At 39.5% G+C, this 11,858-nt stretch overlaps 1 protein-coding gene across 1 annotated transcript; it reads right to left on the bottom strand.

Annotated features, from left to right (window-relative positions):
- Positions 1-8,571: 8,571 nt before the first annotated feature.
- LOC143889629 (alpha-terpineol synthase, chloroplastic-like) lies at positions 8,572-9,952 on the bottom strand. Its single transcript, XM_077393905.1, has 3 exons — positions 9,694-9,952; positions 9,045-9,306; positions 8,572-8,966 (listed from the first exon to the last, which is right to left on the bottom strand). Exons 1-3 carry the CDS (start codon positions 9,922-9,924, stop codon positions 8,587-8,589), a joined length of 873 nt encoding a protein of 290 aa, XP_077250020.1. The 5' UTR covers positions 9,925-9,952; the 3' UTR covers positions 8,572-8,586.
- Between the last annotated feature and the right edge of the window lie 1,906 nt (positions 9,953-11,858).

Below are 11,858 nucleotides of genomic sequence, written 5' to 3' on the forward strand. Positions count from 1 at the left end.
ATGAGGCACCGTTCACAAACGGGCTCAAGGAGGACGATACCATTCACAAATGGATTCGAGAAAAGAGGCACCATTCACAAACGGGCTCAAGGATAAGACAAGACCATTCACAAATGGACTCGAGAAATGAGGCACCATTCACAAACAGGCTCAAGGAGAAGACGAGACCATTCACAAATGGACTCGAGAAATGAGGCACCGTTCACAAACGGGCTCAAGGAGAAGACGAGACCATTCACAAATGGATTCGAGAAATGAGGCACCGTTCACAAACGGGCTCAAGGAGAAGACAAGACCATTCACAAATGGATTCGAGAAATGAGGCACCGTTCACAAACGGGCTCAAGGAGAAGACAAGACCATTCACAAATGGACTCGAGAAATGAGGCACCGTTCACAAACGGGCTCAAAGAGGACACGAGACCATTCACAAATGGACTCAGAAAATGAGGCACCGTTCACAAACGGGCTCAAGGAGAAGATGAGACCATTCACAAATGGACTCAGAGAATGAGACACCTGTTCACAAACGGGTTCGAAGAGAAGACGAGACCATTCACAAATGGACTCGAGAAATGAGGCACCGTTCACAAACAGGCTCGAAGAATTTAGGGATTTTTTTATGAACTTGAATTTGACGTAGGAATGGATTTTTATTTTTATTTTTTAATTAAGGATTTGGATTTGATAAATTTTTTTATTTTTGGAAAATGAGGTACCGTCCGCAAACGGGCTCAAGGAGAAGATGAGACCATTCACAAATGGCCTCGAGAAAAGAGGCACCGTTCACAAACGGGCTCAAAGAGGACATGAGACCATTCACAAATGGACTCAGAGAATGAGAAACATGTTCACAAACGGGTTCAAGGAGAAGACGAGACCATCCCCAAATGGCCTCGAGAAAAGAGGCACCGTTCACAAACGGGCTCAAAGAGGGCATGAGATTTTTCATGAACTTGAATTTGACGTAAGATTGGATTTGTTTGAATCGGGGATTGGTTTTGATGAATTTTTTATTTTTGGGAAATGAGGTACCGTCCGCAAACGGGCTCAAGGAGAAGACGAGACCATTCACAAACGGCCTCGAGAAATGAGGCACCTTTCACAGAAGGGCTCAAAGAGGACATGAGATTTTTCATGAACTTGAATTTGACGTAAGATTGGATTTGTTTGAATCGGGGATTGGATTTGATGAATTTTTATTTTTGGAAAATGAGGTACCGTCCGCAAACGGGCTCAAGGAGAAGACGAGACCATTCACAAATGGGCTCGAGAAATGAGGCACCGTTCACAAACGGGCTCGACGACACAAGATAGCTTTGATTGATGAATTCAACAATGAAAAATTTAGAGATTTTTATGAATTTGAATTTGACGTAGGATTGGATTTTTTGAATTGGGGATTGGATTTGATGAATTTTTGATTTTTTTAGAAATGAGGCACCGTCCACAAACGGGCTCAAGGAGGACATGAGACCATTCATAAATGAACTCAGAAAATGAGGCACCGTTCACAAATGGGCTCAAGGAGAAGACGAAACCATTCACAAATGGACTCGAGAGATGAGGCACCGTTCACAAACGGGCTCAAGGAGAAGACGAGGCCATTTGCAAATGGGCTCGAGAAAAGAGGTACCGTTCACAAACGGGCTCGAAGAATTTAGAGATTTTCCATGAACTTGAATTTGACGTAAGATTGGATTTGATGAATTTTTTATTTTTTTGAACTCAATGAAATCGGGGATATTATGGATCGTGCCCGACAAAGATGTTGGAAACTAGGACTTTGACGAATGATGAAACGGCAAACCTTTGGAACGAAGAACCATTACTAGCAAGAATGGATTAGGAACATTTTTATGAAACTTCAACAAGATTTTTCTCAAAGAGACTGCTGGTCTTGTCTTCTGGGGATTTTGATAACTGAAACCTTGAACAAGACATTTGAGATTGGTAATTTAGAACAACGACTCTCATGGAAAAGCGGGATCTGCTTCTTGACAGGTGTTTAGATAAACATTTCTTGACCAGGATAACTAACCGGAAGGGAATTATGAATTTGAATGGTTCATCTTTCTGAGAAATTGGCTCAACCACCATTGCATCTGAGGTTCTTCCAAGCTTAAGGTGCCTTCCTGGGGTATGATCTTTTTACGGAAGCTGGGCTTTCTGATGTTTCTACTTCTGAATTTTTCTGAGCTGATCTTCTTTGAAATGAAGTTGTTTGACTAAATTCTCGAGCTCTTTCAGGTATAATTGCAGGGAGCTGCCTAGGCCTGGCCTCCTTCACCAAGACAGTTACATCATTTGGACATAGGAACGACAATTGACTCTTTCTAAAGAGAAAACTTAGATGAAAGGCACTACTCAAAGGATTGAGCAGCCCTGAAGGAGTGAACTTAGAATAATAAAGATTGACTGACTATACTGACAAACATAGTGATGCTTCTGACTTAGTTAATGTTTTGTTTGGTAAGTCTATCCTTTCAAGGAATAGTTTTTCAATTGGTAAACACCGGACTTCTTCCTCGAAACAGTAATGCCTCAAGAATTTAATTACGACCCCTAAGATTGCTTAGCTTCAATGCCCCCAGTTTTGAGGATATCACTTGAATTTGCTTGAACTTCAGTTGATCTTCAGTCTTGATACCGGCTGTTGCCTTCTTATACTGATTCTCTTACCGTGACCAAGTCACCTCTTCAGGGTTTTTAACTTGGCGGACCGCGCTAGCCTTAACTTTTGCCTGAACCACCTTTCTAGGTTTTCGATCCAGCAGGCTATCCCCTTAGCTTTTGCCTAAGCCGCCCTTTCGGGTTTTCAACTTAGCAGGGGAATGATCTTAAATTTTGCCTAGACCGCCCTTTCAGGTTTTCAGTCTAGCAGATCTTCAAACTCCGTTATTTTTCTTATTCATCATCATTTCATTTTTTTATTGTATCTCAGGACCTAGCTCATTAGTTCTGAACACCAGAAGGACTTTTATAGGTAGGATAGGGCTTTTCAAAGAATGGCTTAAGGCTCAACAAAGATTTCGACCGAACCTGTGAACAGGTCGCCTACATATCCCAAGGTAGGAATCAGGTCGTGTGTAGTTCAGGGCGAATGCCCCTAGTTTGAAGATAAATTGTTTGATTTTTTTTTCCTTTTTTCTTTTCTTTCTGGAACAATTAACTTCTCTTCTTTTGGAACTTGTCCCTCTCTGTTTTTTTTTTGAAAGGATTGAATTTCTTTTCCTTTTTGAATCGACCGAACTCGGTTCAACCGAGTTGCCTACGTACCCCAGTATAGGGATCAGGTCTCGCGTAGTTCGGGGGAATGCCCCAAGTTTGATGGGTTTTCAAGAAAATTTGATTTAGGCTCGAAGGGTTTGCAAATCGGTATTCTTTTGACATTGGGTTTTGATTTTGGGATTTAATCGGCCAAAGGAGGCCTTTCGATGTTCAGATTGGGAATCGATCTAGGTTACTAGAGTCTGTCTGGTACTGATTATTTATTTCTTTTTTTTCTCTTTTTTTTTTTTCACGGAGTTTGACGGCATTTCCAGGTAAGATAATGGATTTTCTTCTTTCAAGATTCTAATGCGTGCTTTCGGCTTTCATAGAGCGAAACTTGTTCCTTGACATCCTCCATCTATGGATTTGTAACTCTTGATATCTGATGACCACTTTTCAATACTTGTTCTTGAACTTCTTATCTTGAATTTGTTGGCTTCATGTTATGAATTTGAGAACCAAGGTCATTGATTGGAAATATGAAAGTTATTTCCACTCTATGCCCCTTGCATAGCATATGATATTCACTTCATTCTTTCTTGAACCTTCTATCTATGTCTTGCCCCTGGTATCGGTTGTAGCTTTTCTAGACAATCTTCTTATTCTTGAAATAATTTTATCAATTCTTCACACTCTTTAGAGGGTAATGTATTTTCAATCGGCATTCACTGAATCAAAGTTTCAGTGCCAGTGTTTATCATTTCAATTTCATCTTTGAAAGGTTGGGATTGGCGCTCCTCCTCTCGTTCAAGTAATTGCTGTGACTCAAGTGGAGTTTCGTCAATTTTGTCCTCATTTGAAGAGGGAGTCTTATTTTAAGATCAGAAGCACACTTAAGAACAGACACAAGTGAACTTTTTGGAACTGACCGAAATTTTATTTAAAGAAAAGCTATTACATCAGACGACCTATCCTGAACATTCTCAGGATTCACAACTCTAAATAAGAAAGGGAAACAGAAGATAACTTGCCTGGACTAGGCATTGACCTTTAACTGTAAGACCGGACTCAACAATTATACTGACCATGATGACTGACTCAACATAAAATAGTAAGTGACTAAAACTTTAACTGCTGCAACTGTTTGGCGTTGAAGGCTCGGCGAAGGCTGGTTCGTTCTGAACATCATCATGGCTGATACTTTCAATTTTGGACAATGATGACTGATTCGCATAGGGAAATGCCCCTAGCTCAAGGATTCTGAGAGTGAACTCTGAAGGACTTAGCAAAATAATCTTGAAAAAGGTAGCCCCTAGAGGAGGAACAGACCAGGGGTACAAGCAAGATTGGATTATCTGGACCAGGCATGATCAGATCATGAGAACGCATAATCGAAAGATTGTGAGATTCTGCATCTGCCAGTTAGGGGATGGCATGAAGATACGATTGAATTGTATGATAGAAGAATCAAAGACGCACGATCAAGAGATTAGATGAGATAGCATAAGATTGCTTTCAACGGATAGATCATGAATGACTAATCCTATGAGATCTTTGGAAATGATGGGATTTATATCCTAACCCCAAAGGGAAAGTTTTTAATCTTCACACATTTTAACAGTGTTACCTGAAGGCATCAACCCTAATCCTAATCTATCGGAGTGGAGAGAGGATCTCGACTCATGACTTTGTTTGTGTACCTAGGACCGATCGTAGCCATTGGAAGATGGTCTACGGCCTAATCTAGACACAAATAGGTAGGATATCCTAAACTAGGCTCACACACGTGATGCACATGTGTTCGTATACTACATGCATGTGTGGGTTAATCTAGGGGTAAGGCCAAGAGTTCCCTTAGCGCGAATCCCTGTTCGATATACTGTACCAGTGTCCGGCGTATCAGTACGTGAACAAGAGATCCGTTTACGTACCATAAAGGTACTAGGCTAAGGGTGGAATGTTTCTCTAGCACAGAGGCACCAGGTGATGAAATCCCAGTCAACCATGCTAGATAACACTCCGGGTTCCTAAAATAGGACGTGTGTGCACGTGAGATGCAAGGGTTTAGATGCAAGTGATGTAAGTGTGTGCAATATGTTTGCGCAATCTATGATGCCTTCAGGTTTTGTTAGATTAAGTTCAAGTAAAATGTGATGAGAAAATAAAACAAGACAAACTAATCTGACAAGTATACAAGAGATAGAGTTTTCATGAGCCAGTTAAAATAGATTCAAATAAGTTATCCTTTGGAATTGTGATGAAGTTAGGTGATCCCCAGCAGAGTCGCCAGACTGTGGTACCCGATCCCGCGAGAGGGGTGTGGGCGCGAGCCGCCGCGCGCTCTCTCTTGGTCTCTCGTAACCACGCGATTGGCGTGTGCATTTTATGATTGATTTGAATTCATCTTTCATGTGAACTTGGGATCACTAAGGCAACCCGAATTCCACACGAAAGAAAATGACAGAGTCGCCACCTAGATGTGGGATCTAGGACCCATAATTGACCAGAAATCTAGACTCGCTACCTGGTTACGAGAATGGAAGGTATGGGGATTTATCCACCACATGCACCATTCCTGCCCGATAATCGGTCTTCGATTCCAAAAGCTAACTCTTTTGAATTTATTTTAAATGGCTCATTCAACTCTATGTTTATGTGCGAACTAAGTGACATGCATCCTAGAATTCTAATTTCAATGGAAAGTCCTAAGTGATTTGATTAAGCATTTACAAGAATATTAATATACAAAACACCACAATTTGTTTGTGGTGCCGACTCGCGGGTGGTATGCCATCAGACATCCAAGCTGCCTACGTACCCAAGCCTCACTGGGATCAGAGTCGACGTAGTTCGGTGCACCTAAGCTAAGTTACATATGCCTAACTCAACTAAGACACCGACCTAGACGGGATTGACTGTTTCAACAGTTTTAAGAGAAGTTATTTAATTCAAGTTGAGGATTTTATTATCTTAGGATTTCATCGAAGATGCTATATGATTCTTATCTAAATGCAAGTTGTCCCTTAGACTAATGCAGGTTAGCCTACATCCTAGTTTACTAGGCTTGTCCTATGGAAAAGATCGGGTGACTAGTGTAACTAAACCTATGGCACGGTTGCTATACATAGCAAACGTCCGTGATGAGGCTGGACTCCTGACTCTAGGACTCCCTAAAACCTAAGACTCCCTAAAACTTAGGACACGACACGACACGACACCAGTGTTCCTAAATTGGGCTCTAAGGGTTCCTAAAGGAATTTTGAATCCACCGGCTCTTGGGAATCTCGAATTCTTTTGGGTTTGTGGAAACTTTTAGAGTTTTCTTGAAGCTTTTATTATCTGAAGGTATTTAGTGTGTTTGGTAGCTTTTAAAGTTGTTTATTTAGAAGGTTTTAGTTTCATTTGAAATTTTTAGTGGTCTTTTGGTTAATGGCTTTTAACGGATTTTTATCAGTGGATTTTAAATGGGTGAATTTTAGTTTTGTTAATTTTAGGTTGGATGTACTTTAGATTAATGTCTTTCGATTTTGGTTTGGAAAATGACGTTAACACAACCAAGTTTTGACAATTGCACAAATTCGACAAACCATTGACCATTAAAAGATCTGACAAATGCAGCCCACTAAAACTGTCGTAACTCTTTAACCGCTTGGCCAAATTCAACGTACAAACATGCGTTGGAAAGATCTTTTATAGGGCTACAACTTTGTAGTTCTCCATTGTTTGTAAATCTGTGATTTAGAGGTTCAAATTTGTGTTGCAAACAAAAGGACAGCAACATTAAACTGGAAATGCCTAAAGGTGTGCCGCAACCATTTTGGACTTAACTTTTTAACCGCTCGCTGTCTGATCTAGCACGAATACTCGTTGGAAACGGCACGAAAATATCTACGACTTTGTAGTTAACCATTTCCCACGATTCTGTTGTTTAGAGGTCGAAAAATCTGTTTAAAGTCTAACAGCTAGCACTATGACGGGAATGATATTGGCACCCCCATGTTTTCTTTTGATAGTTCTTATTTTTTTAGTGATTAAAAGACGGTGAATATGAAAAATGGCTTGAATGGGCCTGAGATTAGATTCAAATGGGATGTTTGAAAAAGGGGTTGTTTTTATCTACTTGGCAAGGTGGGGTATGGATATTGGGTTCTTGAGATTGAGTGGGGGCTGTTGTTATCAAATTGGAGTGGGGGCTGTTGTTATCAATTGAAAGATGGAGGTTTTGTAAGCCAAATTAAATGGGTTTTGATAATTCATGTAAAATTCAAGTTTTCTTTCTTGTAAATGTTCAAAATTTTTAATGAATTGTTTTCCCAAAAGAAATCTAAATTCCCTAACAAGCCAATGATTTCAACATCCCATTGCAAATAGGTTCTAATGACCCTAACACATTAATCATATTTAGCATAAGTGAGAACATGACCAAGGCCAAACTAGTACAAAATTAAACATGACATCAACCAAAATATACGCAAAACAACACTCAATCCTACAAATATAGAAAAGAAAATAAAATTCCAAAAGACATACCTTTTTGTAGACGATATTCCATGCAAACTTATGGAGAAGAGGGATTTGGTCTAGAGAGAGGGCTTGAATTTTCTAAGAGAGGGGTTCTCTCCTCTTTTCTTTTTTTTCCTTCTTTTCTTTGGTAAGATGAGAGGGTATTTATAGGAGAATGGGATAGGAGGTTAGGTGAGGTTAGGTGAGGTTAGGTAAGGTTAGGTGAGGTTAAGTGATGTTAGGTGAGGTTAGGTGAGGTTAGGTGAGGTTTGGATGGTTATGATGGGAGGAGAGGTTAGGTGAGGTTAGGTGAGGTTTGAATGGTTAGGATGAGAGGAGAGGTTAGGTGGTTTTGGATGGTTAGACCCAGGTCATGATCTGCCATTGATCTAACGATTTACGGAAATCGGGTCTCGGAATGGAATCAGGGTCCGGGCTATGAAGTGACCCTAGCTTATTTTGTCCCGATTGATGATCCGTAAAGTCAGATCAAGATATTAATGACCTAAAACATATAAATCAATGATAGAGGGGGTTCTCACATGGATTTAACACACTAATTTATTTGTTGATTAAAACAAAACAAAATGGGGTGTCTACAGACATGCGACATACCAGCCGCGAAATGCCTTTTGCGATGGACGCTAGCAATTCCCATTTAAGTAATATATATATATATATATATATATATGTATATATATATGTATGTATATATATATTTGTATGTATATATATATATATATATATATATATATATATATATATATATATTTGTATCTATGTATGGATGTATATGTATCTGAGAGAGAGAGAGAGAGAGAGAGAGAGAGAGAGAGAGAGAGTTGTACAAGGGTGATATTTCATATGTGCTTACCTAGACACAGCTTTAATATTGGTCTGGTATGTAGCCTGCCCCATGTTGTAATCCAGCTTAGCAAACTGAAATAAGAAAGGGTTCATGTCTTTTTCTCCAACATATGTTTCTATGTACCACCTAGCCTGTAACCTTGGCATCCTCCAATGGAAAGGAAGCTCCAAGGCATGCTCGACACGCCTTTTCAAGTCTTGATCTAACTTCTTCTCTTTGAAATCCTTGAGATACCTAATCGTGAATGCTTTGGCCTCGTCCAAGACTATCTCCCCTTCGAAACCTAGGTATGAAGCTTCGTACAAGCTCAACATACCCTCTATATCCTCACAAAGTGATGCCACTAAGTTGCCTTTCTCGTCCATGAAGCCATTGAAAACGTCTGTTTCTCACGAAAAATACAAACTTCAGGGATTACAACAAGTTTAGAAAAACTGTTATGGCATGAGAGTAAATTTACCTGGTGAGACTTCAAACCCATGTTGTCTAAGGAGCCCAAATCGGAGAGCTGTTGCGTAGAGATCGCCCTCCATCCTCATGCTGCTTTCATCGGTGGATATGTTACCTAAAGCTTCCTTAAACTCATTCTTGAAGTGATATCCCACACCAAGGCGTTGAAGGGTATCAATCAGCTTCAATTGAGCTAAGGGTTGGTCCACTCTTTTGAGCAAACGCCTCACATCTTCCTTCATCTTCTCGATTTGTCTCTCGTACATATGAACCTATAAAGATTAGAGAGAAAATTGGATTTACTGGCTATGCAAGAATGATTACACAAAACCCTAATGAATGTTTATATAGAGCAATTAAAGTATAAACATAAAAAGATAGTAAGGAAAGTATGAAAATAGATCAATGAAGATTATTCTTATCTAGACAAGTATCGTAATCTATCCTAGGTAATTAAACTAACATTGGATGATCGAATGGCCAGATCTTACCAAATCTAATATATTCTAACATGCCCCACAAAACATGTGATTGAAAATTGACATACGTTTGATTACAATAAATTTAGATCTGGTACTATAATATGGCATAATGAACGGAAAAATAAGTGTAAATCCTTCGCATCAACGATAGAAAATACTATGAATTGCAATAATTACTGTGTAATCACTCTTTAGTGACTGAATGAAGTCATAATCCCCAACACTTTTTGAGTAATTTGCTGATCGTCGATTAATGGTCGTCTCCAACATATGGGTGCTTAGACTGCATGTAATCTTCATAGCCATGTGTGCATTTCTCCTAGCTGGAGCTGTAGGTGAAGGCAGAAGAGAAGGTAGCAAGCGTGAGAAGGAGCAAGGGTTGGAGAGAGAGATGAGAGAAAGAGCCATCTTAGTTGAGCTATAATTGTAAGAAGAATGATGAGGATCTTTATACCCTCTTCCGATCCCTGTCATATGTATGTATGTAACACGTGAAATAAAAATGTGGTTATAAAAAAAAATGGTTGTTTTAACATGCGCTCCTCAAGGTGGACCTACCAAGGGAGATGGAATCACAAGCTTGGTAGGGCCATAGAGAGTGTGCCAATGAGACAGGTTTTATCAATGGTGGAAAGCATCTTTTGGGGTCCTTCTGGAATCAAACAAAAGTCCTGTTTGGGATGGTTGAAGTTCCTCCTCCCTTCTCCGAAGGAGTAAAGAATTTTATAGACTCATTGAAAATCCGATGTAGGGGGGTCCCAAGTTATACTAGATTGGCAACACAATGAGGAGGGAGAATATGGTTGTTTTAAGAAATAGAATCTACCAATTTAAAACCTTTAAACCGATTTTAAGATTAAGAGAACAAGAATTAATATTCAAGCATACAAGTTAAATCTAATGGTGAAATGCAAATAAAAGAGCAAAGAGATAGAAAGAGTGCACCCGAGATTTAAAGTGGTTCGGTCCTCAAATCCGAGGCCTACTCCACTCCACCACCAAACCCGTTGATGGCTTCACTATTTGATCTTCTTAACCTTGGCGAAGATCGAATGCCAATTACAATAGCTTTAACTTTGGTGGCTATCCTCACCCCAATAGCTTTAACCTTGGTGGCTATCCTCACCACGGAGAATGGGCTTCGCTTCTCCGAATACTCACCCGAATACAACACTCGAAGGTTGAAAGAAAGAAATGAAAAATCCCTCACAAGGGTTACAAAATGGATGTACAACTTTAACCTTGGTGGCTATTCTCACCACGGAGAATGGGCTTCGCTTCTCCGAATACTCGCCTGAATACAACACTCGAAGGTTGAAAGAAAGAAATGAAAAATCCCTCACAAGGGTTACAAAATGGATGTACAAATTTGAGCCTATGATCCAAATCCTAAAGATGGTGATGAGAGGCACAATTGAAGTTTGATTCACTCTTGGATATTCAAATGAAGTTTTAGAGTGTTAGGATTGATGGTTTGTATGTTTAGAACACCCATATTTATAGGAAAACCAAAATATGACCGTTCAATGGCATTGAGGTAATTCTAGTAAAATTCCAAACGGCTCTTTTTCAGACCGTTGGAGTGTTCTTGGAGTTCCGAGAATAATTCTCGGAGTTCCGAGAATTCTCGGAGTTCCGAGAAAAAATCTCGGAGTTCCGGGAATCCTAACAGAAGATGAAAATGATCTACTGGACCTTTTCTCGGAGTTCCGAGAAAAACTCTCGGAGTTCCGAGAAGCCTATGCAGAGCAGATTTTCAATTCTGTTTTGGGCTTCCAATTCTCAACCATGATGGGATTGCTATGAGGGTTCCAAGGTGTTGGAACTCCACAAATACAATCACTTGTTTATTTAGGGTGTGTGAGATTAACTTAATTATGCCTCTAAAAGCCTAATCTAGGTTTGGATCAAATACATTCTAAAAGACAAAAAATGGTCTTCAATATGAATTTCTTCATGTCTTCAAGTCTTCATGACTTCTTGCTTGATGACTTTGGCCTTCCAATTGGTGGTCCAATGTGAGCTTCTTGGCCTTCAATCCAAGCATCCTTGATCTTACTTTATCATAATCTACAACTTAGACATTCAAACACATTAGTGATAAAAGATCACTTGTGTATTGGAATCATCAAAACAAGATGGGAATGCCAAGGTGAAAACCATTGGGCTTACAATCTCCCCCTTTTTGATGATGACAAGCACAAGAGATTTACAAATTAAGGCATTTACTCTTTTCACATTTTTCTTACTCTAGAGTCTTTACTCTAGATTCTTCTCCCCCTTTGTCGTCAACAAAAAGAAGGGGTAAGAAAAACAAAGGGTTTAAAATTTACAATTTTAAA

Source organism: Tasmannia lanceolata, unplaced genomic scaffold (genome assembly GCF_043159265.1).
Source record: "Tasmannia lanceolata isolate RefF3 unplaced genomic scaffold, GAP_Taslan_0.1 ptg000013l, whole genome shotgun sequence".
Classification (NCBI taxonomy): domain Eukaryota; kingdom Viridiplantae; phylum Streptophyta; class Magnoliopsida; order Canellales; family Winteraceae; genus Tasmannia; species Tasmannia lanceolata.

Coding starts and splice junctions, on each gene's coding strand:
- LOC143889629 (XM_077393905.1), bottom strand. CDS start 9,924: ATGGCTCTTTCTCTCATCTCTCTCTCCAACCCTTGCTCCTTCTCACGC. Junction 9,307..9,693: donor CACTAAAGAGTGATTACACA/GTAATTATTGCA, acceptor TAATCTTTATAG/GTTCATATGTACGAGAGACA. Junction 8,967..9,044: donor TGGGTTTGAAGTCTCACCAG/GTAAATTTACTC, acceptor CGTGAGAAACAG/ACGTTTTCAATGGCTTCATG.